This window comes from Larus michahellis, chromosome 7 (genome assembly GCF_964199755.1).
Source record: "Larus michahellis chromosome 7, bLarMic1.1, whole genome shotgun sequence".
In the NCBI taxonomy this organism is placed as follows: domain Eukaryota; kingdom Metazoa; phylum Chordata; class Aves; order Charadriiformes; family Laridae; genus Larus; species Larus michahellis.
The window spans coordinates 26,413,449-26,439,720 of NC_133902.1; the positions used below are offsets into that span (position 1 = coordinate 26,413,449).

General features: G+C 38.6%; 1 protein-coding gene across 8 annotated transcripts; it reads right to left on the reverse strand.

The window, feature by feature from the left end:
- Positions 1–3,581: 3,581 nt before the first annotated feature.
- STK17B (serine/threonine kinase 17b) lies at positions 3,582–25,902 on the reverse strand. Of its 8 annotated transcripts, none has more exons than XM_074595247.1 (9): positions 25,789–25,902; positions 23,515–23,698; positions 23,022–23,179; positions 18,975–19,187; positions 13,852–13,996; positions 13,493–13,619; positions 12,534–12,582; positions 10,961–11,140; positions 3,582–7,160 (listed from the first exon to the last, which is right to left on the reverse strand). In XM_074595247.1, the coding sequence occupies exons 3-9, from the start codon at positions 23,141–23,143 to the stop codon at positions 6,878–6,880; spliced, it is 1,119 nt and encodes a 372-aa protein (XP_074451348.1). In that variant the 5' UTR covers positions 23,144–23,179; positions 23,515–23,698; positions 25,789–25,902; the 3' UTR covers positions 3,582–6,877. The 8 variants fall into 8 exon arrangements, with proteins under 8 accessions (XP_074451348.1, XP_074451349.1, XP_074451345.1 ...); XM_074595248.1 differs by lacking the exon at positions 23,515–23,698 and adding an exon at positions 23,899–23,955 and having other exon boundaries at positions 25,789–25,888; XM_074595244.1 differs by having other exon boundaries at positions 23,515–23,955; positions 25,789–25,888.
- Between the last annotated feature and the right edge of the window lie 370 nt (positions 25,903–26,272).

Consider the following 26,272-nt stretch of genomic DNA (forward strand, 5'->3'; position numbering starts at 1 on the left):
GGTTAAATTCTAGAGTGCCAGTAATCAAGAACACATTTCTTTCTCCCTTCAAACAGAGGCAAAAGTATTAAACAGTAGTTAACAATGTGCTTTACTCCATGGAATTAACAAAACTTAAGCCAAAATACCATGTACCAAAACACCAGATGTTTTGTTTTTAATGTGAAAAAAGTGACCCTTCAATTTTTAACCAAAGTAGTTACTGGTAAGCTTTGTATGTTTTGATTAGAGCAAATAAATAACACTTGAAAGTACAACAAAGGTAGTAACTTCTGTGTGTACAAAAATTAAAAGTTCTCAGATTTGGGTATTGCTTTAAAAATAATTTCAGGAAGGGGTTTTTCCTTCCCCAGAGGTTTCATATGACAGAACGAAAAACATTAACCAGCATGAAAATGGAACAAGATGTTTGAATGCAATGGAATTGCAGCTTCTTAAATGCCTACAGCTTGTCTCTCAAAGTTGTATTCCTAAATCACTCCAGCGGTTACGGCAATCTCAACTGAACACTAAGAGTACGTACTGAAATGTATTTCCACATAATACCTTTTCTTGTACTCCACTTCGTCTAAAATCTCTTTTGTCTCTATTGTTTTTTACTAAGTATGTATGCATCTATATATTTTTAAGTTCTCTCACATTTACCCTTCATGGACTCACTATAGTTGTGTATAAAACAAGCAATTAATCTCACATTGTACTGACCTTTAATGAAGCAAGCAAAGCTTTTTCAGAGAGGCTTCTAATAGTGGGGAACTTTTTAATGATTGGTAATTATTTCTCTAAAGGAAAAACTTTTAGTCATCAAAATTCAAGTTTAAGGGCTTTAAATCAAGAGTTGATACTTAAACTCTGTTACATTCATAGGCAGGACGTGAATTTTGGCCAGCACTTACTTACTTACAATTAGATGTGATAATTATTTCAAAAGATAATGAATTTAACATTTCTACTCACATTCATGGTGAGACATGACACTTCAGGCAAGTTTTCAGTGGGGGAAAAAAATAAGGATACATTTTTCATCTCAAAATCTTTTTAAGAGACAAAACCAGGTCTATATGTTTTCTTGTATACTTTATTTTTGGCATACCTAGACTAAAATTATAGAAGCACAAATACAAGTAGCGATTTTGTAAGTAAGAAATAATTCCTACAAAATACTAGAAAATTTCCCCCATTTGAAAATATTTTTTTTAAACGTTACGATCTTTATTAGATCAGGTCTTGTTATACAGATCTCTTAAGTATGGAACAATTAATGCATAAAAATAAAATTGAAGACAGGACTAAACTAGCATTTTCCTCTCTAAAAGAAAAGCAGTAGTTATTTACATACTGATTGTAAAATCATTCTCAGAAACACGTTGTGCTATAAGAAGAACGTGCTTAGTCAGATTAAGTCTTCTCCTCATATCACAATGGAACTACTGACCATTAAGGAAAGATCACGTTCCAAATTGTTTTAGAACAGCCACCACAGTAACAGCAGAGACGTACTATACAATCCTACAGTTACTGCAATGCAGAAAAGATTTTTAAAGAAAGACAGTGAAGAGTTCTGGGTTCATCTATGTCAAGAGAAACAAAGCAAGTTACAGGCCAGAACTCATATTCCTATTTCATCTTCACAGCCACTCCAAAGGAGCACTAGAATGAGCTTGAGCACCTACAGGGCTAGTTTAAAAAATCAAAATGAGTCTTTATTTACTATCAAGAATAGTAATAGATATCAAGAATATCATAACACCAAAGGAAACATGAATACTTTGTGGTCCATGCAGATATGCTGACTTACTGACTGGATGCAAGTCTGTTAGTCGCTGGAAGCCTCTCTTCGCACTCTTCTCAAAGGTGAAGTCTTCATTTCACTGGAAAGCAACAGTTTTGTCACAGGTGTTACTGGGTCAAAAAATCATCCTTTATCTTCCTCTTGTGTTGTGAAAGCAACAAAAACCAGCACTCTGACATGAAACAGGGGCTAACACTACATGGGCTAACCAGATAAGAATTTTATGTCATAATTCATGTACCTGCTTTTAATTAAGAAATTTCCTTATACTCTCACGTACCGGTAGGTGACTCAGCAGTTCAGCCCTGTAATGTTACCATTAATTTGGTAGACTTTCAATGCACTGACTCATTCTGCATCTTGCTCGCGTCTCTAATGCTCAGTGGGCCAAGCAGTATTTTCAAGTCTGTCAGCTGCCAGGTTGTTAAGGCACAGGATGATTGGTTCTGAAACAAACACACATTAGTCACATGCTTTTATCTTGCCCCAATTTTGAAATATATTTTTCCAAGCATAACTTACCTTACCTGGCAAGAGTACAAGCACAGCTGTCCTGGTAAGAAGATAGCCAGCTAATATCTAGACGATGTATTTTTCTAGCATGTCTCCTTCCTTAGGAGGCCTTTTAAAAAGACAAATTTCAAGCTGTCTCAAATCACTACTAGTGTTAAAAAGAATAGTTTGTTTTCTAGATGTCTTAAAAAAATTTAAAAAGAAAAAAAAGGCAGCATTCCTGATAAGACCCTTCAATGCAGGAAATATATTCAGATAATTTCTGAACTTAATGCTGCAACCACCACCAACCCAAGCACATGAATACACTATTTCTTTCACTAAAAAGAAAGCCCATTTGTGCATTTCTAACAATGAGAAAGCTTTCATTTCATCAATGAAACATGCCTTTGTAGGAAACATATTATCCAGGCCACAATGGGTTACCACCTCTTTTGAGTGTAATTTCTTTTCTAAAGGAAATTTGTTTTGTTTTGGTTTTTTAAATTCAGCCATCTACTTGAAAATAAAACAAATGTACAATTAGTACCCTAGGAGGGTAATATGTGTAACAAACATTCCATTTAGATTTCCTTTCACGGTCATTCAGCAAAAGCTATTAGAATTTAACACAAAAAGTATCACCTCAAAATATAACTAGACCATTCTGCAAGACACACTGCAAGACATAACTAGAACATTCAACTTTATATGTATAAAAAGCAGGCATATATAAAACAGTTCCAGGAAGTTAGCTGGTAAGTTTCATGATTCATCAGGAGTAGTCAGTGTGGATTCACCAAAGGGAAGTCATGCTTGAGCAACTTGATAAAACTTCCATGGTGAAATGACTGGCCAGTTTTGGGCTTCTCAGTATGAGACATAGACATACATGACAGTCCACCGAAGAGCCAAAAAGATGATTACAGAATGGGAGCACCTCTCCTGTGAGAAAAGGCTGAAGTAGCTGGGACTGTTCAGCCTAGAGAAGAAAAGGCTCCGGGGGGATCTGTGACAGAACAAGAGGGAATGGGCACAAATTGAAGCACAGGAGGTTCCATCTGGACATAAGGAAATACATTTTTTTACTGTGAGGATGACTGAGCACCAGAACAGGTTGCCCAGAGAGGTGGAGCCTCCATCCTTGGAGATACTCAAAAGTCATCTGGGCATGGTCCTTGGGCAACCCGGTGTAGGTGGCCCTACTTGAGCAGGGGGGTTGGACAACATGACCTCTAGAGGTCCCTTCCAACCTCAACCATCCTTTTGATTCTGTGAAGAAATGAAAACACAGACATTTTGAAAAAAGGCAACACGTATTTATTTATTTTAATATAAAAAGGTCATGAACTGCATAGAAATATGACTTCAGTCATCTTAAAATGTTACTCATCACTCATTTACACTTGGTAATTCCCAGTAATATGGCAAGAAGCAGGACGGGCTAATAATCGTCTACAATGTATGTATTTACATTCAATTGAAGTTTTGCATGCACAATAGTATTTTTAAATAAACCAAATGCACTGATCCAAACAAAATCTGATTCATAAATTTTACATAAAGCACAAATAAAGTCTTCAAAACTTAAGTTCCTTGGATAAGACCAATTTTCATGTATTTAAATTTAAAGATAAGTTAGCTCCAAAAGTTTTAAGAAATGTAAACATCAGATACCATGAAAAAAATCTTAAGGAATAACAGCTTTGTCATAAAGTGCTGGCATATGCTTTCAGCTTTATTTTCCAGATGTTAAAAATAGAATACTAATGTACAAAGACTTTCACAAGCTTCCTAGTTGTAATTCTGTTGTAGTTCAGTAATATTTTTGCAGAATTTTAATATTTAAAATTTTTATAAACATTCTTTTCTACCTTTATCCATTATAGCTTTTTGACAGTTTCTTCTTTATCTTAAGTGAACTTTAACTTCTGAGTACACATAAAATAGTTCATATTTTTAATTTACCCGGTTCAAATTAGACTCCATGCTGATGAAAAAAACCCAAAAGGTTAAAAAGACTCCAACTGGGAAAAGCCAAGGACTTTGAAGAGTAAGGGTATAACGTACCTGAACACAATCCAACAACTGCCTCCAGCAAAGTCATTTTATAATTATATATATTATCAGTATCACTGAAAAAAGTTACATGAGAATTAATACATAGAGGAGATTCAGTGTGGTTCATTTATACCTAGGCATCTGAGCTTCATCCATACTGAATATATCTGTGACTTCATTTCACATGACGTTAAGTCTTGGAAAACTTTTACTTCTGTTGCATCTGAACCCCATATGACAAGGTTACTACTAGCTGTCTGTACTCAGGCTGCCGAAGGGCTGCCAGGATGCAGACTGCACTGGAGCAACCACAAAGCAAAATACCAACTTTGAATCCACTGACTGGCTGCATGTAGGCAACGCTATCCTTATAAGGCTGTACCCTGGCTGGGGCAGGTGAAGCGATTCATTAGTGCAGTGAATACTTCCTGGCCAAGGATGCTTGACCATGTTCGCTTCTGTATCCTTTAATCTCACATTTATTCTAAGGTGTAAGACATGCAGCATAATGGGTGCTAGGTCATCATTATATTCGCATGATACTGGTTGTTGTTTTAACTGTGATTTGTTGTTACTGATAGTGGGTTGCGCTAATCTAGCTCTTCAATTAAAACTTTCGTTAAGACTGATAACCTCTGGGCCTAACGTTTCTTATTCACAACTCAAAAAATCATGACAACTAATCTAAATAAATAAATTAAAATGGGCAAGAGTAAGATAGGTGAGATGGAACAACGAATTAGATGTAAATTGTCTATCAGAAATGTCACCTCCCCTTTCTGAAATCTAACCAACATAATTTCCATTTTTATTGGATTGTAACAACTTCTTCTGACAAACATAAGGTGAAAGATAGCCTTATATGCCTTACACCTCAATCAACTTCTCACTTGTTGATAGGAGTGTCACCCAAAATAAAGACAATAGTCCAGAATTCCCCCATGCATTGTGGTGATACCTTATATTGAAATCTATTTTAAAAAACCCACGAAACTGTTCCTGTCTTGTGCAAAGAAAGATAAAAATACAACTTTCTACCACTCATTATGTTCACCTCTCATTCAAATGTTGTTCCTAAACCTCAATCTGCCTAACTATTGACAAGTCCACAGGCACACTGATTGTGATATTTTATTATACAAAACAAACCAAATCCAAGACTATTAAGACTAAGCTCTGAGGAGTGGAAAAACCCAAAAGTATTTTTAAGTGCCATTTGCTCTCAAAATATTTATAAGAGTTTTAATACATTCCCTACACAAAAAGACTTCCAGCCCGAGTGTTACAATTAGGATTTTATCTTGTCAGTATTAGTTTCGGGCTGTTATGGCATGATTGGTATTTGCTCTAAGTCTAAACTTAACATAGGCATTATTTCCTCAGAGCCTAGAAACAGGAAGTGGAAGAACGAAGTTAAAAAAAATAAACCCACTAAAAACCCCAAATTTAAGGCTTAAAACAATTATTAGGTAGTTTGTCTTTAAATACTAACACACTGCAGTCCATTTCTCAGAGCGGGCATGAAGCTAAATTACCACGGATAACAATAACTGACAGGAAGATGCACTTCTACATTAGAGGGGCATAATGAAAAGCTTTTAATTGCAGCTTCACTGGCAAAAATGGTTATTTTCAGTTTATTCAGTTATTACTTTTAACTCTAAGGAAGCTTTTTGTTTTGCGGTATTTTGGTGATTTGGCTTTGTTTGGTTTTGGTTTTTTAAGATGAGGAATAGGTCAATACAGGTAGACAACACTATTTCAGAGGTTTGATGAAAGCAAACTAACAAGTGCATCAGATATTTACATGACCATGGGACCCTTACCCTCTTCAAATATAACTTCCTGATAAGAAGTAAAGGACCACTAATGCAAGGACTGACAGTCTACCCGTTTTCTATTCAAGCATTCCAGAGATCCAGCACAGGAAAAACACAGAGTATGCATTATAATGCCGAAGTGGAACAGGTCTATAAGGCAGAAACACTTGTTAACTATTAATGATCCTAGAGAGAAAGCAGTTTTACAAATGGCCCCAACAGATGTATCATAGCCCCAAAACATACGAACTTTAGCTTCCATTTAAAGCAGTGAGAATGGTCACAAAGAAGCCCAGTAAGGCAACTAGATTCCGTTTCCCTGCTTAGACCAATTTCTTATTAAGGCTAGTCATAAAAACGTGCTCATATTCAGCCACTGTTTGGCAAAGCTTGAGTTTAAACAAACTCATTTTCAGGTTTTAATTTGTTCACTCTGGCATCAATTTTGGATTAAAACTTGAAAAGTGCAAAAATATTTAATTATATCTTCTTAAAAAAAATAATTCATTTTATTGGTGCAACAACTCCAATTTCTCAGGAGTTAAATCCATTGCCAGCAATGGATAGAAAAGGAAGCACCAGCATAAAAGAATCAAAGTGCATTTCCAGTATGCCAATGCTGCAATGCTGCATAAATTGGCAAGCCATAATCTTATATTCACCACTGGAATAGATTATGCTAAATTCATTTAATAAAAGTCCATATTACATATTAACATATGAAGTCTGTCATGAAGTCTTGGGGATACTGCAATGAATCATCAAAACGGAAACGTTTGGAGACTGTACTGCTGTCCTCTGGAATGTTTTCTTTGTCTTCCTTGTGGCTACAGGTACCATTACAATTGGATTTTACACTCCGCTCTTCTGAGCATTTTGTTGTGTGTCCTGGCATCAGAGAAGAGCAACAAGTTTCTTCAGGGCTACACAACAGTATGAACTCCCCTTGCTGCAACCACAAATGAGAAAGACAGGCCTCTGCTGTGGGTCTTTCCCTTTGAAAAAGAAAAGGGTAAAGTTACTTAAGTTGATTTCAGAAATACTGAAAGTGTAATTAAAATAGCTCTGACGCATACTAAGAAATCTTAAGCAGAACTGGCATTAAAAAGTTAATATTTCTGGTTTTCCACCACTACCACTGCTGCTTGAAAAACACATCAGATCCTATCATAGTTAAGGTTAAGTATTGGCAACATGCATCTAAATTTTAGTTGACAGTTTCCCCTACTGCTGAGTGTCAGAAAGGCAAGCTTTTCATGAGAACAAAGAACAGTTATTTCTCAGCTAGTATTCATAGTCCCTTGGAATGTTTACAACATTGTATATATATGTGCACATGCTTATGCTTTTGAAGACCACTGTAAATAGGGAGGCTAATGAATATTCAGTCTTTAGGTTTTCAAGGAGGGCCAAATAACATGTCGCCAACTCTATGTGACATTTTGCAGTCTTTTACTCTTGCAATTCATCAAAAACTGGTGTATACCCTTCCAAAATGTAGTTACTACCAAACAAACCACAAACTTGCAAAACTATTCATTTGGATAACCTACTATAGCGCTACTACAGTTTTGATCATGTTCTACATTTTAGTGTTCATAAAATGGTTTGGGTTGGAAGGGACCGTAAAGATCACCTTGTTCCACCCCCCCTGCCATGGGCAGGGACACCTCCCACTAGACCAGGCTGCTCAAAGCCCCATCCAGCCTGGCCTTGAACACTTCCAGGGATGGGGCATCCACAATTTCCCCAGGCAACCTGTTCCAGTGTCTCACCACCCTCACAGTAAAGAATTCCTTCCTAATATCTAATCTAAATCTACCCTTTTTCAGTTTAAAACAGTTACCCCTTGTTCTATCACTACACTCCTTGATAAACAGTCCCTCCCCACCTTTTCTGTAGGGCTCTTTTAGGTACTGGAAGGCTGCTGTGAGGTCTCCCCAGAGCCTTCTCTTCTCCAGGCTGAACAGCCCCAACTCTCTCAGCCTGTCCTCATAGCAGAGGTGCTCCAGCTCTCTTATCATCTTCATGGCCCTCCTCTCGACCTGCTCCCACTGGTCCATGTTCTTTGTATTACAGGGACCTCAAGAGCTGGACACAGTACTCCAGGTGGGGTCTCATGAGAGCAGAGTAGAGGGGCAGAATCACCTTCTTCAACCTGCTGGCCACGCTTCTTTTGATGCGGCTGGCTTTCTGCACTGTGAGCACACATTGCCGGGTCACACTGAGCTTCTCATCCACCAACAGCCCCAAGTCCTTGTGCTTAGGGCTGCTCTCAATCCATTCTCTGCCCAGCTTGTGTTTGTGCTTGCGATTGCCCTGACACACGTGCAGGGCCTTGCACTTGGCCTTGCTGAACTTCATGTGGTTTGCATGGGCCCACTTCTCAAGCCTGTCCAGGCCTCTCTGGATGGCATTCCTTCCCTCCAGCGTGTCGACTGCTCCACACAGCTTGGTGTTGTTGGCAAACTTGCTGAGCGTGCACTCAATCCCACTGTCCGTGTCGCCAAAGATGTTAAACAGCACCAGTCCCAATATGTCCCTGAGGAACACCACTTGGCACTGGTCTCCGCTTGGGCATTGAGCCGTTTACTGCAACTCCTTGAGTGCGGCCATCCAGCCAATTCCTTAGCCACTGAGTGGTCCCATCCATCAAATCCATGTCTCTCCAATTTAGAGTCAAGGATGTCCTGTTGGACAATGTCCAATGTGTCCCGGTAGGTGATGTCAGTTGTTCTTCCCTTATCCACCAATGCTGTAACCGTGTCATAGAAGGCCACCGAATTTGTCAGGCACGATTTGCCTCTGGTGAAGCCATGTTGGCTGTCACTGATCACCTCCTTATTTTCCATGTGCCTTAGCAGTTTCCAGGAGGATCTGCTGCATGATCTTGCCAGGCACAGAGGTGAGACTTTTTAAAAATGAGGATTATGTTTCCCCTTTTCCGGTCAGCAGGAACTTCACTGGACTGCCATGACTTCTCAAATAGTGGCTTGGAAGCTTCATCTGCCAGTTCCCTAAGGTCCCACAGATGTATCTCATCAGGTCCCATGGACTTGTGCACCTTCAGGTTCCTTAGATGGTCTTGAATCTGGTCTTCTACAGTGGGCGGTACTTTATTCTCCCAGTCCCTGCCCTTTGCCTTCTGCGACTTGGGCAGTGTGGCTAGAGCACTTGCCGATGAAGACTGAGGCAAAAAAGTCATTGAGTACCCCAGCCTTGTCCATATCCTGGGTAACCAGGTCTCCCATTTCCTTCTGGAGAGGGACCACTTTTTTGCTAGTCTTCCTTTTATCACTGATATACCTGTAGAAGCTTTTCTTGTTGCCCTTGATGTCCCCGGACAGATTTAACTCTGTCTGGGCTTTAGCTTTCCTAACCTCATCCCTGGCTGCTCAAACAATTTCTCCCAGGTTACCTGTCCTTTCTTCCGACCTCTGTAGGCTTCCTTTCCGTGTTTGAGTTTGTTCAAGAGCTCCTTGTTAATCCATGCAGGCCTCCTGGCGTTTTTGCTCTTTGTTGAGATGCATTGCTCCTGAGCTTGGAGGAGGTGATCCCTGAAAATGTTAATCAGCTTTCTTGGGCCCCTCTTCCCTCCAGGGCTTCATCCTATGGTATTCTGCCAAGCAGATCCCTGGAAAGGCCAAAGTCTGCTCTCCTGAAGTCCAGGTGGGGCGGGGGAGGTATTGAGGATATAATAAAGATTCTGAGATGCCCAGAAGCAAAAAAGCGAGTAGTAACTGTGACAGAACGTCAAACATCCTGCAGGTTCACACCAATGTTTATCAAAGCAGGCTCTTCATAATTGCTTTCCTTATGATATTATGGTGTTTATGAGTTATTCCAGATATTGACAAACTCTCTATGTGAGATGCCAAAATAGAAAACACTTGTTAATCCTTGATCCTGTCCAGACATGAATTTATATGGCGTCCTTATTTGATCAGAGTAGGCACTTCATGGATATCATCTCCCATCATCCCCTCCTATCAAAGAACCTCTTTCTCAACCAAACAACAGGGTCACTCCTACTTCCTGCAGGCTCTCTGAAGAAGACAGGGACTGCACTGTCTCACCAAAAATGACAATACGTAGCACTGTACTTGATAATACCTGACCACGCCTAGTAGAACATGACTGTTCTCCCATACTTACCTTTTAGGGTGTTTTTCTTTGTGTTTTTGTTTGTTTGGGTTTTTTTTACTGCATGTGCTCGTGTAACAGTTAAAAAAATAATCCAGATTTAAAGCTATACAGGAACACAGACAGAGTTAGTTAATGTCTGTAATTCTACCAGTCTCAAAGACTATCTTCTCAAAGTTCGGCTACTTTGACAAGCCAAGTTCTTATATAAAATGTATTAAAGTAGAAAGAGATATTAAAGATAAGTCAGGAAACAAGAAAGCACTGCATCAAAAAGATTGCATTTTTTCTCTCCAAATTGTGCAATAAAATGTTAAATTATAGACAAGAACATGACCTTCCTAGAATACATTTAATTAGATTTGTTAATAATCTGTCCTCTGAATGAAAATATAAAGAATCTTAAAATACAAAACTCAAAGCAGAAGCCTGACTACAATAACAGCCAGACAGTGAACCAAAGATCCTTTTCATACATTATAGAAAAGCATAAACCTACACTTTTAAATATCCAGCTGATAACACCAATGCTTTGTAAGATGTCTGACTGATCATATCAGTGGTATTAAGCTTCCAAATTAAAATTCACTTTTTCTAGGTGTTCCATAAACATAAAAGATAAGATTCTTGCCCGGAGGAGTTTGTTACTTACTCGGGATTTTTAATGAGAAGTTTTTGAATGAAGTCTTTGGCAGGCTGTGAAACTGATGAAAATGTTTCTTCTGAATAATCCACATTAACTTGAGATATATTAAGGTAAGTTTCTTGATTATCAGCTCCCACAAATGGAGATTCTTGCGTCAGCAGCATGTATGAAATTACACCTATGTTCCTGAGATAAGAACACAACGTATAATCGTACTAGGATACTGAAACAATATACCCCCATATTTATTGTGCTGCAGATCAAGCTTCCTGATGCATGCTACACTCAAAGAATTAGAAACATCACGTGACACCTCACTTTTATGTTTCAAGCATGTATCCACATGCACACCCAAGGAAAGTTATGTATATATCTCAGTGAAGGGATTTTTGAAAATCGCTTATTTTCAATATACCCCATTTTCTTCCCATTGAGATTGTTAGGAAAATAAAATACATCACTTTTACACAGTCCGCTCTTGGACATACAGCAATTCTGGAAGACAGAACCGCAAAAGGATAGACATTCTAATTTGCACGTAAATAAAACCCCATCTTTCACTACAATTCTGGATGAAGTATCAAAGACTGATATTTAGTCAACCTCTCTGTACAATCGACATTTGTGTTACAATATCCTCTTGCTGAGATGGTTTTCCCTAAGAACATCAATGTGAGTACCACACATCATGTGATTTATTAGAAGTCTTAGGTGGTTTCTTGATGCATAATAAAAATGGTTTTGTGACCTGATAGTTGAAACCTTAGTACACATTACAGTGTGGAAACATGCTACTGGGTTTGGCATTTTAAGTACAGTGCCAATAGTTTGTTTTTATATCTTCCCACAAAAGCAGACAAATAAGTGGTTAAAAAACATTCACTAACATTTAATTACTATTACGAGTTGAGAATGTCAAAGGAGTAATTAGATCATAGCAACCTTTAAAATGGAATTTTAATGATTTAGATGCTTAAGAAGAGTATATGAATATTTTATGTTTTTAAGGAAACATCCCAAAGCTAGCCTTTACACTAACATAGCTGATTAAATTAGGCTACAAAGGTATACTTAATAAAGTTGTGGATTAGTTTAAGGTACTTGTCTCATTTTTTATGACTCACTCTGCAATTATTGCTCTAAAGATAAGAAGTAGAAAGTTAAGATACTTCTTATCAATTGTATAATACAATTATTTAATGATACAAAAGTGGGTAGGGAGAAGCGTCCAAGAGTAGTTAATACCTGACGCATGTCATCCGAGAGTAACTAATAGCTAAAGTATGCTATGCAATCATTGTTATTGTTCCCTTAGAACAAATACCTATACTCTGCATGCTCAAAAGCCACCTGCATTCCCTACTAGGTGTGCAACAGACCCATATACAGTAATTCCCGTAAACCCCAATTTATATCCTGAGGGCTCCCTCCCCTCCCAACTCTCCCTCTTTTGGTCAGCCCACCAATAGAAGGGTATTTTTGGAAGCAGGATAAAACTGCATCAGAATCTGGATCTGTCCCCTAGATTGTTAAGTGGTCACGCCTACCTCAATAAAATGAATTAACATATACAACCTACCACATATCTGTAGCTGTGGTAATAGGATCATAGTTTAAGATTTCTGGAGCTAGAGAAAGAGATGAGGGGAAGAAAAACATTTTAATAGGTATATTACTCAAGTGGCCTTGAATCATGCACTACATTTCTAGCGGTTTTTTTGCCAACCATTATTAGAGACTAAACATGCAGTTTCAATAACCAAATTTATTATTTTCAAGCCACAAGGCTTGAAAAAAGTTATTTCCATTTGATTAGACATACAAATGCTTAACTGGTTCACACTAAAATCGCTCTGTATGGCCTAAAGTCTATTCTGTCCAAGTCCCAAGATATTTTCTAATCAGACGCATGCACATAAAAGATTCTTCTAAGAAGTTTTCAAGTATAGATCTTTTTAAGGGGAGTGCATAAAGCCTTCAGCATGTTAACAGTGCAAGGCCAGATGAACAAGCCAATTTTGTGACTGTTGGCATATACTAGAAAGCAAGTTATTCACTACAGATTGAAGTGCTCTTAACATTGAGTGCAGGCAGATCATTAAGGAAAGCCGCCCCTCGGAGACAGTTAAGTGTTAACGGCAATTCTTCCCTTTACGAGGAATATTTTCATCTCATTAAATCATCATACTAAACAGCATTCCTAATTCAAAGAACATTTCTTTGTGCGTACTAATGCTGTATTTAAACTACAATCAAAATAATTTAAATCAACAAGAAATTTTGGCTGTTAACAGTTTGCATCACAGCAAATACTATACCATGAAATTAGAAGTGCACTTATTGATATAATTTGGGATTTTTTTTGGTGCAAATATTTGACTACTCAAAAAAAAAAAAAAAAGAACCCGCTCAGAACACATTGCCTTGTCTTGTTTTTCTTTCTCCAGTAACGACTGTTAAGTTGATAAGCACATTACATGAACTGTTTTTGTCTTCTCAAAACCGCACATCAGGAATTGTGAAGCAATTCTTCCATACCTAGATACTCTGTTGTTCCCATGATCTGCCGCAGTTCACTAGAATTCTCAAGCTTCCGAGACATACCAAAATCTACAATTTTTACATCACCAAGAGGATTGATGCTGCTCAGCAAAATATTTTGAGGCTAGAATAGAAAGGATTTAATTCTCAATTAATAAAATATAAGCTACAAAAGACCCCAATATACTAAATGACATTTCAGTTTCTATTATGCAATACTTATTACTACATTTTATTTTTTTAAATTGTTTAATCTCTAATACACATCTTTTTCACATCCTTGTTATGTAGTTAACAAACTACTTTGATTATCATAATACTAAAGTACTACAATAAAAAGTCTGCTGCAGTCTTACCTTTAAATCAAGATGAACAATATTGTTTTCATGCAAGCAGCAAAGTCCTTCAAGTATTTGTCTTATAAGCCTTATAATATCCCTTTCACCAATTCTGTCATCCAGATCTGGGACACACAAGTCAAATATTTCTCCTCCAGCAGCACTGAAACACATTCAAGAACACTTACGTATTAAATTTGTATTTTCAAGCTTTAGTAAGGAAAAAATTTATATATAGTACCAACTTATATAATATATATTCATTTATCATATTCATATTCTCAGAGAGGCTGGGAACATTCTTATTGCTACTTTTTTTTTTTTTTTTGAACACACACTTATGCCAAGACATTTAGAATAGGAAAAAAAATAAAAATTTGATGATGCTTTTTCTTTCCTCATAGCTGGCAACAGCAGTTCAGACAGCGAAACAGAACTTTGTGGCTGAAAAACCTCATAATGTGTTGGTACCCTCAAGCATGCTTTCCTGTAAGCGCGTGTGAAGATGCCTTTAGGAAGATGAGTTCTGTCATCATTCCCTAACAGAAGCAGCCTTTCTCTTCAAGTCAAATCTAAAATTTCTTCCATTTGACCAGTTCCGTAAATAATCCAAATCAAGAAAGCCCAGCAGTATTCTTATTCTCTGAATTTGGGAGTAAAAATAATGTTGTGGGAGGTTTTTTTGATGTTGGGTTGTTTTTTTGGGTTTTTTTTGTTTGGTTGGTTTTTTACATGGTGCCACTGTGGTGTAAATGTAAGAACTAGAATGCAATGAACAGCTAGAGTCGCTGAAGGATATTTCTGGAGCAGGAGGAAACTGCATACTTGCCATCCTAGGTCCTGCCATTCTGATAGAAGACTAAAAATCAGGTATTTCTATCAGAAAGGTACCAGGAAGAAAATGTAGTACAGTGCTGCTGATTAGATACACAGTTGCCTAGTCAGTTAGTGAGCAGTATCCTCCAGAATTCTAGTAGACACAGAATATTCAGAAATACAAGGACCCAGCTCTGTCATTTTGAAATCTACCATTTCCACACTAGCAACAAAGATGAGATTGACAAACTTCATGTTTTCACACAGCATCTCAAATACATCTTCCTGGGAAAAAGGCTCTTGTTTGCTTACAGAAAACCCTACTATTAGTACAGCATAAAGGAAGCATGGAAATAACTGTGTTGCATGTGGTTTATTAGTTATACTTCTACACTTTGCTGCAGTGTCGGCTGTTTCGTTTCATGCAGATCAGTAAGCTCAAATTTCATCATTGGCAAAATTATGAGTCTATAAAAAAAGCTAGATAATGGACAACATGGATAAACACAGTCACTAACCTGCTGGAGCTGTGAGGTATCAGTAGTGTCTCCCCTAGTTGCATTTATGATAAAATGTAAACAAGGAGAAGAGCAGTGGATGTCATCTAGTTCAACTTTAACAAGGTTTTCAACACTGTCTCCCATAGTATTCTTGTATCCAAGTTACTATATTACGGTCTGAACAGGTGGACAACCAGATGGGTACAGAGCGGAACAGCTCTGCTGAAAAGGATTTGGGAGTTACAGACAGCAAACTGAAGGCAGCAAAGAAGGTCAGCAGCACCTTGGGCCATAACAACGAGCCCAGCCAGTAGACTGAGGCAAGTGACTCTACCCAGCATGCCAGACCACAGCTAGAATGTGGCATCTTGGTTTCGGCTCCCCAGTTCAAGGAAGACATTAACAAGCAAGTTTCAGCACCAACTGAGAAAGCAAGTAAAAGAGCACCAGATGACACATAGCATACGTAAACGTAAGACATAATCAGAAAGATAACCAAATAGAATCCTACGCAATGCCAAACTTTGAACTGGCAGGTACAGCTCAGGAAATTTTCATAGAATCGCCTAGGTTGGAAGGGACCTTTCAGATCACCTTGTCCAACCACGAACCTAACTCTGACAAAAACCATCACTAAACCATATCTCTAAGCAGTATGCCTACCTGTCTTTTAAATACTTCCAGGGATGGTGCCTCAACTACTTCCCTGGGCAGCCTGTTCCAATGCTTAATAACCCTTTCAGCGTAAAATTTTTTTCCTAATATCCAGTCTAAACCTCCCCTGGCACAACTTGAGGCCATTTCCTCTTGTCCTATGGTCTGTTACCTGGGAGAAGAGACCAACCCCCACCTCTCTACAACCTCCTTTCAGGTAGAGAGCGATAAGGTCTCCCCTCAGCCTCCTTTTCTCCAGGCTAAACAATCCCAGCTCCCTCAGCTGCTCCTCATGAGACTTGTTCTCCAGACCCCTCACCAGCTTCGTTGCCCTTCTCTGGACCCACTCTAGCACCTCAATGTCTTTTTTGTGGTGAGGGGCCCAAAACTGGACGCAGCACTCGAGGTTGATTGACAGTTCTTTGAAATAATTGCACCAACCTGCAGAGCAGCCAAAATAAGAGCCAACATACAGGGCTATCATCAGGAAGGTTACTGGGAACAAAATGTAGCAAAATGATGCTCAGTATAAGACCTTAGCATGTAGTTCTGGCTTCTGTATCTTCAAATGTGTAAGATTACTGAAGATACAGAGAAGGGCAAGCAAGAGGACAGACAGTTGCTTTACAAGAAGAAACCAAAGGGACACAGACTCTTCAGTTTGGATAGAAGATTGTGGGGGAGTCTATGAATGAGGCTTACAAAAACTAAAGCTGCTTTAGAGATAACCAAACAACTGTTATTCACCAAATCCCACAATATGAGAACTAGGAGGCACCTGATGAAAGTAGCTGGTTAGTTGAAAACAGAGAAAAGAAAGTATTTCTTCACACAGAAGGTAATGAACACCTGGAGTTTATTACCACCAAAGTAGATGGTATCACCAGGTCCAAAAAAGGACAAAACAGATTCACAGACTATAGGTCCATAAACAGACACTAAAAGAACAGGCAGAGAAGTATCCTCAGTACAATACCTCTGGTTGCTGGGACAGTGAGAATGGACAGCAAGAATTGGACAGGCTCATATGCTCCTTAACTCTTCCTACATAGCATCTCTCTACAGCCATTGCTGGAAATGGCAGCAGATTAGACACAGTTAATCTAAGTCTGTAGGGCCTTGCTTAGTTCTTCAATGAACAAAACTAGATAGATTTGAAAATTAGTACAGCTGCCTGGTATGCTGTAAAATGAATTAATACAGCTGCCAGGTTTGTCTCTGAATAACTGGATTCCTCCAATTACCTTTGACCGCCAGATTAGAAGAGTAACAATCTCTGTTGTGAGGCTTTTGAAGAAGTATTCATGTCTTTAGTAATTCCCTCTCCAGAGATGGCCTTAAGAACTAGCATCCATTTCTCTCCTTTATTTAGAAAATGTGTCCTTACACAAACTGATTCTTACTACTACATCTTCCAAAGAACCCCACAAATACAATCCAACAACAGCAAGGACCATATGTAGGAGGAAAAATACGGCTAAATAGGAAATCCTTATAAAAGACGAGTAAAACTAATTTCTTGCAATTCTTTTAAAGTACTGCTTCAGAGTTCTGATAATGAGAAACAAACAAACAAAATCTGTGTATTCTGCTACAGAAGGACATAATTTAGAAATGTAATATCAGCCCTCTGCTTATCCCAATAGAACACTTACTGCAAGACTTCTGAGCATTACTACAAAGTAGACCATCAACACCAATGTAGTACAAGGGACTTGTTTCATTACAGAGCTTTAATAAGCAAGACTAGGGCAGCTGAGACGAAACAGTAAAATCAATATGGCTTTTATGTAAACTCGCACTTGACAAGAAGTTCAAAACTTGTCATCTGGGCTTTGTCTTCCAATTATTTATTATTTTATGCTTCTCAGAACAACAAATAATATTCTAGAGATCAGCTGGTTCCAGGAAGAAAAGCTTTTTTAAGATTATCTAACTACATTCTTTGGAAAAATTGAAGGAATTTACCATGGTGTTTGCAGTCCACTATTAACTTTTCAAATACTTTGTACATGAAACTTAAATCCTAGAGAAAGACTTCCTGAATTAATTTCCCAAACTGCATTTATGTTCCTTACATTCCAAACAAAAATTTACATATACAGCAAATACAACAGATAATTCAAATTAAATTCCCAAATTAGACTTGTTTTTAGAGCTAATGAGAAGCCACAGGGACATCTAAAAAGAAGTGAGAATTTTTGAGGAAACAGGTCCAAAAGCCAAACAGCTTTAAAACAACAAAACCCACTAAATTTAGAAGCTCAGAACCCACAAATGAATAGCAAGTTTTCAGTCACCAAAAAGCATGAAGCGTGACTGAAGTCCACAGAACATGGACGTGCTCTGCTTCTCTGAAATCTGTGTACTTGGGCTGTGTACAGCCCCTGTGTACAGGGCTACAATTTTGGGGAGTATTATTTAAGATGTATCAAAGCACTATGCACTTTCTATGAGATTCAAGACACTCTCTCCAGCCAGCTTGCATAAAAGATTCTTGAAGGAAAAAAAAAATAATTAAAAAAATGTACACCTTAGAGTTTGCATTCAGGTTTTATGTTAGGTTAGCCTGAGCTGAAAACCGATCAAAACTTTTTTACAATAATCCAACTAGCAGAAGAAATAATCTGCTCTAATTAAACAGGCAAGTTTTCATCAAAATTACCCTCCTGAGACAGTATTTAAAGGCACAAAAAATATTTCAATTTGAAATTGAGTGAAATTCTCTATGAAATTGAGTTATGCAGTGGGAAGAAAGAATCTCTCTATTTTTTGATAGCTTTTTGTAAAAAAAAAAAAAATCTTTAAGTTCTTTTTTAAAAATTTTGAGTACAGAACTACTATAAGTTTTGGTGTATTTTGTTTTATGCCTTATTCCATATTGTTTGACATAACTCATTAGCTGTGGATGTAACAAAATGCACGTACAAACCCAAAGATTCAAATTAACAGCAACTGATGCAACTTTTGCATTTACATAAACAAAAAAAAAAATCACACAAAATAAGTCCCTAAGAGCTTGTAAAGTATATCATAAAGAAATGTTTGCATCATAATGTATATAGTACATTGTTGTAATTCTTCTGGGTGTTCAGGCAACTCATGCAAAAAATGAGTATATTGACAGATTTGTAACTACAAAGGTGGAACATCTGATGAAGGCATACTTACTATTCCAATACTAAGATGATTTCATTTGCTGTTTCATAGACTTCATGGAGATTAACTATGCGAGGATTAGATTTCATTAATTCAAGTACAGCAACTTCATGAAGAATCTCTGCTTTGCAGTCTTGACCTCTTCTTCTTTTCTTTAAAAATTTAGCTGCATACTCTTGGCCTGTGGATTTAGCTATACATTTTCTAACCACAGCACATCTTCCTCTACAAAATAAAAGGGAAAACATTAAGTCACAAGACATAAAAAGTATGTAAATTGCCATTAGAAATAAAAAGGCATGGCAAATAATTGGAAACTAAAAAAAAAAAAAAAAAAAAAAAAAAAAAAAAAGAGTGCTATGTTTGGCCTGTTCTTACACTAGTCCCTGAACGTTCACTTTCAGCCACTGTAGGAGAAATGATACCAAGCTAGATGAAGCTTTGTGGAGACCCAGTACAATTCCTTTTATACAGACTAACTAAGCATTAAATCAGAGTATCAGGTTACATGGACATTCTTACTGTAGGATCATAGAATAACTGAGGTTGGAAGGGACTTCTAGAGGTCTCTAGCAAAATCTCCTGCTTAAAGCAGGGCCAGCTCTGAGATCCTACCAAGCTGCTCAAGGCTTTGTTCAGGTTGGCAATATTATATTAAAAAAAACCTCAACCACAATATAGCACATACAGGACACAGTAATAAAAAAAACAAAACCCTGTGAAATGTAGACAACGAACATAGAAAATAAAGCATATTTATGCAGGGGCGAGGTTTTCAGTGCAGAAAACTTTAGTCATAAAGAGAATTTCCCTCCATAAATTACGTAGTACTGTTAAAAAAAAAAAAAAGGTGTCTGCAAAATGTTTGAAAACATCTTAACAGAAAGACACTCACTACTTAGCATTCTCTTTCTCAATTACAGTTAGACAAAGTGCGCTGCTTTATTTCCCAGCCAACCGTTTAGGTATGGAAACAAAAATGTATTTTGGCAGAGAAATGTTTTTAAAAGAAAACCACATAGTGTAGTTAAAACACCAAGCTGACCTTTTAAAAAATTAGGGGAAAAAATGCAGTTTTTTAAGCCAAGTTATAAACTCCAGAAAAAACAAAGTTTTATAATCGCAAGTTTTGCATTCCCAGAAATGCCTAGTTGCATACTTGCAAAGTGTTTTCAAATAACACAAGAAACATTATTTAAAGAAAAACAACTTGAAGGGGTAAAATAAGTTGCATAAAGTTCTAAAAACAGTACAAAACTGTGTACAAAGAATAAGATCTACACTTATGTCTTTGAAAATACAATGCCTTTCCATGCATGTTTTTTGTTATCACAGCATACCAAGAACGAACTTGATGAAGAAGGTCAGTACAAGCTATCTGACCTGTGCTTTTTCAACAAAATTAGCTTTTTTAGTAGAAAATACTATGTTGCCCTGCAGGCTTAGCCTTTCTTCTAGTGAAAAACACCTAATTCCTGAAAGGAACATCTCAAAAAAAAAAAAAAAAAAAGGCATGTGTGAGGCTTTTTGGAAAAATCTATACTTCAGTGTTTAATCATAAAAGCTATGAGCATCTCATGAAAAATCAGATTTCCATTTGCAAATAATGATATGTTAAATACACTTTGTACCAGTCTGACTAAATTATTAAGTGTGTAAAGTTGACCTTTAATCATATTGCTATTGCTTATTTACAAATAAATTCAACAAAACAGCTTCTCTGTCATAAATGATTTCAAAATCAATTAGTTGTTGGATTTCTTTATCCTTTTTTTAAAGCACTAAATTTAGAAAGGTAAGAGTACAAAACTCAAACCAAAAATTAATTTAAGAGGTGAAAGTTATTTACATTCTGATACATGTACACTCTTCATTTTAGCAAATATTTGTAAGCATGAAATGGCCAGGTCCTTTCTCAATTGTTAAACCAGCTTATTATTGCAGAGCATTTGAAGTTATTGAACTGAATTTCATAATACACCAGAGTTTAAGATACTCCCCCATAGCTTACATTCTCATTTTAACATCACATCTGTCGACCACAAAAGTTTCTCTAAAATTAAAAAAGGGGAACTGGTTGAGTTTCATGAGAACAGCAAGATCTTCCCTGATAGTTTTTGCACATCTTCCTTCTAGTCACTGCAGGGATAACAGCTTTGAGGGTCAGCAGTATCATCAGATAGATGATGTAAGACTTTCTACTTGTTTATGCTGTATTTGTAGTGTGCCAATTATTAAGACAAAATTATTAAGACACAAAATTATTTTAGAGCAGTGGACTTTCCCCAAAAATACAAAAAAAAAAGTGAGATCTGAAGTGCTGCACTGAAGCAAGCAAAGCGGTTCCCATTCCTTGTTGCCTGCAAAGCAACTGTTTAACCATCACTTTAGAGCCCAGTTTTACGAGATAAAAAACAATTTCAAGTTGTTTTCATATCCCAAGTTATAAACCACAGAAATTTAACTACTTCAAAAGAAGCCAAGCCATCCCCACACTGGGGACAAAACTACTTAACCCACTAAACAGAACCTGCCTGCTTCATGAGTCAGTGTCTTAAATACCAAAGGACCTAAAAGATAAGGGTGTGGGAGGAAGAAATAGGACATGGGAAGCTTAAGAGAAGAACAAAAGAACCATTTATGAAGTAACCTGAAGAGGAAGAAGAAAGTGGCAAGTGAAAAGAAAAGCATATTAAATCTTTTAGAGACGCTACAAAGAAAGATGAATTTTGCATCACTTAAGTGTTGTAAACCCTTAAAACATTAAAAAAAAAATGCATACTCACACTGTTAGGCCAGCAAAAGTAAAAATATGTTTGGAAAACATACTACTCTGCTTCTGTTTCTTTGCATTTTGGCACTTATTTTGTTATGCCTAGTTTTGCGTATGCAGAAAGTATTAAAGACTGTTTTTTTGGAATCCCTGCAAAACCTACACTTTTGTTTGCTTTAGACATCATCTCACAGGTATGTATAATCTGAAAACCCAGCATTTTAAGAACAGTGGAGTTCTAGAGGATGGTGCATATAAACTGCTTCTGTAGAGCCTAGAATTCAAAAGTAGAGCTGATAAAGGGGTAAGAAAAGAGGAAAGTTATGGGCTGCAAGGTGCACTTTTAATAAAAGTGTACCAGAGAAAGCACACGCTAGGAAAAAAGCAAACAAACAAACCACAACCAGCAGAACAATAAAAGCTAAAGAGCTTGTAAAATCACATGTAGAAGAGCATCTTTGCTGACAAAACAAGTTACAGGTGCAAAGGATCACTATGTGGCACAGTGAGGCACAATAACTGTGGGACTGACCTATGCCACTTCTGTTCAAGCAGCTTGGAAGCATGACCATGACATTATGATTGCAAGGCTTTACACCGAAGTCCCTGAATATTTTCAAGGTATGAATTAACCCAATGATTTCAAAAAAGCATTAACTCAGAAATCTGAAACAATACCATAAATACCAAGGTGGGTTTTTTTCTTTTGTTTTATTTCGTATTTTACCATTGCAAACATGACCAAGGGAAGCAGCCTTCAAAGTTACTCTGAAAGAGCAGGTTGTTAGAAACTTAGACTAACTGCTTGAGGGTAAGAGGGGGAGAGAAAAACGTCTTTGTTTTCTGGACTTCAAAAAATTTAAAAAAACAAACAAAAACAACCAAAACAACCAACTCAAAATCCACACTCTTTGTCTTGCAGCCTTACCCTATGTCATCTTTTCTTTAGTTTATGTTTAATTTATTCCATCACCTGGAATGTGATGTGTGACCAGACAGGGGAAATGGAAGAAAAGGAACATAATCCCAGATCTACATGCCTACAAAAACAGGCTAAATCTCTCTGACATGGAAAAGGCTGGCAACTTATGTCTCACTATACCTTTTCCCGGTCCCTAGAGAATCGCTTGGAGCCTGCAAAGAAGGGAGTGGGGAAGGGGAGAGGCATACTTCATTCCCCATCTGTTACCATAAAAGTTTGCTAGAAAGGGTCTATCACTGCACAAAGATTTCTCCTGCAGTAGAAATTCCTCTTACTAAAATAAAATAAACATGAATAATCTTACCTTCCTAGCTCTTTTGATTCAAGCATATAAAAATTGTGGAAATTGTCTGTCTTGATTTGCGTCTGCAGAGATGTGGCTAACAAGCCAGAAAGGCTTTTATTCTCCAACTTTCTCCTCGACATAGTCAGGAACAGGTCACTCTCTCTTCTACCAGTCACCTGTTAAAGCAAAATAATTAAGAGTTTTGGAAATACCATAATTACAGTGCATTAAAATATACAAATATTAAAGTTTAGGTCTATCAGACTAGAATACCCTTAAGTCTGTGCAGTAGTGACCTGAAAACAAAACATTTGATCACTGAAAAAATACAACCGGAAAGGAAGACTAATCAAGACATGCTAAGAAAATTAACAGAAAGACTTCTTTTTTATATAATAAATAATTTTAACATTTGAGATAAGGTGTGGGTTTTTTTTTTTTCCCCTGGAGCATATCCAAAAAATATTAGGGATAAGCTTAAGTTCTAGTAAAAATGCTAATAACTCCTTACCTGTTAATGATATGTGCTTTGCTTTTTTTCTTTTTCTTTTAGCTTTCTGCGAATAAGCTTTAACTCTTCTTTGGATTCTGGGTAAATTACAGCAATTCTCTTAAATTTACACTTTTAACTTGTATCCCTGGGGAGCTTAACCAAAACTCCTTCTTGTTTGTTGTCTGCAACACAGCAGGAATAGCTAACCACAGGAAAAAAAAAGGTTTGGGTTTTTTTTCCCCAGTGGGAAGATTCACATTTCCTATTAAACTCACTCATAGCTCATCTAAGTTTCATTTTAACTCTAGATTAATTGTCAGAGAGCAGCATGAATGTACAACATCCTCTTTGCAAGTTCAGATCATTTAGAATCAAATGATGTAGTAATCCTGATTAAATTACCTTAATAAACCAGTAGAACAGCACATTATGATGGTACAGCCACCCACATTATTTCTACTATAAAAAAAAAAAAACAGTAAAAAATACTGGGTTTTGGCATTCACATTTATAGGCCTGAAGCATCTCTTCAGGTGAAATGCAAAGGCAAAGCAGAAAAAGGTTACTGAAGGATAACAGAAGTCTTAATTGATGGTTTATTTTAAGTTAAAGAGTAGGTTTACCTTTAGTAATGAAGGGGGAAAAAAAAAAATCACAAGGCAAATTACAGTTCAGATACAGTTAACAAACTTACAAAAATACACTTTCAGTTTTCAAATGACAGAAATGTACTATCAGAAACTTCTGGGGGAGCACTCGAATTAATTATGATTCAAATATAATCCAGTACCCATCAAACATTGTTCCAACTACTAGTTCTTGGAACATGGATATTCATATTGGAACTACTTTGGATTTAAGTCATAATTCATGCTTTAGCAGGAAAAAAAAACAACTACACAGTTTAAGAATATCTACAAAGTAGCATTTGATAAGCATGAAATAACTTCCTAAAAGTTATCAAGGTGTAAGAATACAATCTAACATACAACCTTTGAATTGCCTTGTTTGTAACAAATATGCATTCCTTTTACCCCTTCCTTTTATCCCAATTATATGACACCTTATCATTTAAAAGACTGATTCAGGTGTCTGAAGTTTTACACGATTCTCCTTAGAGCTGTACTTACTAAATACAGTTTAACAGTTAAAATTATCTTCTTACTGCAGTACTTCAGCACAAAAAGATCTATTTATTTTAGGCAGTTGGCTAATTGATTAAGAGCTTACTATTATCAAATTTATTATGTAAGCTTTCATTTTATATTGCTATTCTTGAAGTTATTATTAAGGAAAACTTTTGTCATGTTGAATTAAGTTTGTCTGCCTGGTAAGATACCGCATCTCCTCTTTTTAGCTTGGTGTCATCAAAAATAGAGAAAAACATATATTCACAGCAGACACAAACCCACTAACAGGCACATATCTATTCAGGAGAATGAGATCCAGTTTCAAATCCAATTAGCTGTGAAAAAAGTCATAAGTTCTAATACATGAACTATTTCCGAAGTTAAAAGTGATACCTGTGTTGCTACACATTGCACCAAAAGCCCCGAGTAACAGACATTAGAAGTATGGATCTCCCAGAAATTTGCAAGCTTCCCACCAAAGAGAAAACTTCCCACTAAACTATCTTTAACTGGACAAAAAGCCACTTGATTTAACTGTTTCCAAGAAAAGTCAAGTCCCTGCTCCGGGCTAGGAAGACGCTCAGCTTCAGCGGAGAAGGACCACGGATGAGCAGCAGCAGGTCACTGGACGACACCGCAGGCGACCACCTCCCTCGGCGGCAAGGGGTGACGGGCACCCAGCGCCCTGCCGAGACCGGCGAGCCCCGCGGCGACCTCGGCTCAGCGCCAGCCCCGTCAGACGGCTGTCCCCACACACCTTCTCACTTCAGCCGCGCTTTAGCTTTTCAGCGACGACCCGCCCCACTCCGCGGCCAGCGTTAGATGCGCAGGGGCGACTGCCAGGCGGAGAGACGCACCCGCGGGGGCCGCCCGCTCCCAAGTGCGCTGAAACCCGGTCGGGACGGGCCGCCGGCAACAGGGTGGGACCCGGCCCGAGATGTCCGCGGTACGCCCCAGCTCTCCTTGCCGGCACCCCCGCGCCTCGGGGTGCTGCCGCCAGCGCTCCCCGGGGCGGGGAGACGCGCACCGGCGAGCTCCGACACCCGGGCGGGGGAGGCAGCAGGACGCTCCCACCACCCACCTAGAGCCCCACAGGATCCGCCCGCCCTCACCCGCGGCAGCCGAGGACGGCAGCTGCAGCCCCAGGCTCGGGCAGGCTCACCTCTCTCCGCCGGACTCCCAGGAAACCCCTCACGGGCCAACGGTCACCGCAACGGGCCGCACGCGCTGCCGGCCGGCCCGCGCACCCGCCAACCGCCGCACCCGCACAGCCAGGGTTTGAAAAGCGCAGCCCGGTAGATGTGGCCGCCCCGGCGGCGCCCGCCCGGCCCGCCCACTTCGGCTGCGGAGAGCCAATCCGCGCCCAGCGGGGCGAGCCCTCTGCCCGGCGATTGGTGGGGCGCCCTCCGACCGGGCAGCGCCCCCGCCCGGCTGCCCTCACCCCTCGAAGGCGGCTGGGGTGGGGCGGGGGCGGTGGCTGGGGCGCTGCTGGCGGCGGCTATGGGGGGGGTGGCAGGTGCCGCCTGTCCGAGCTCCTTCGTGCGGGCCAAGGGGGTGCCGCCGACGCGGGCGGGACGAGCTCCTGCTCCTCTTCTTCGTCCTCGTCCTCCCGCGGTGCCGGGAGTCGCGGCCTTGCCCGGCCCCGC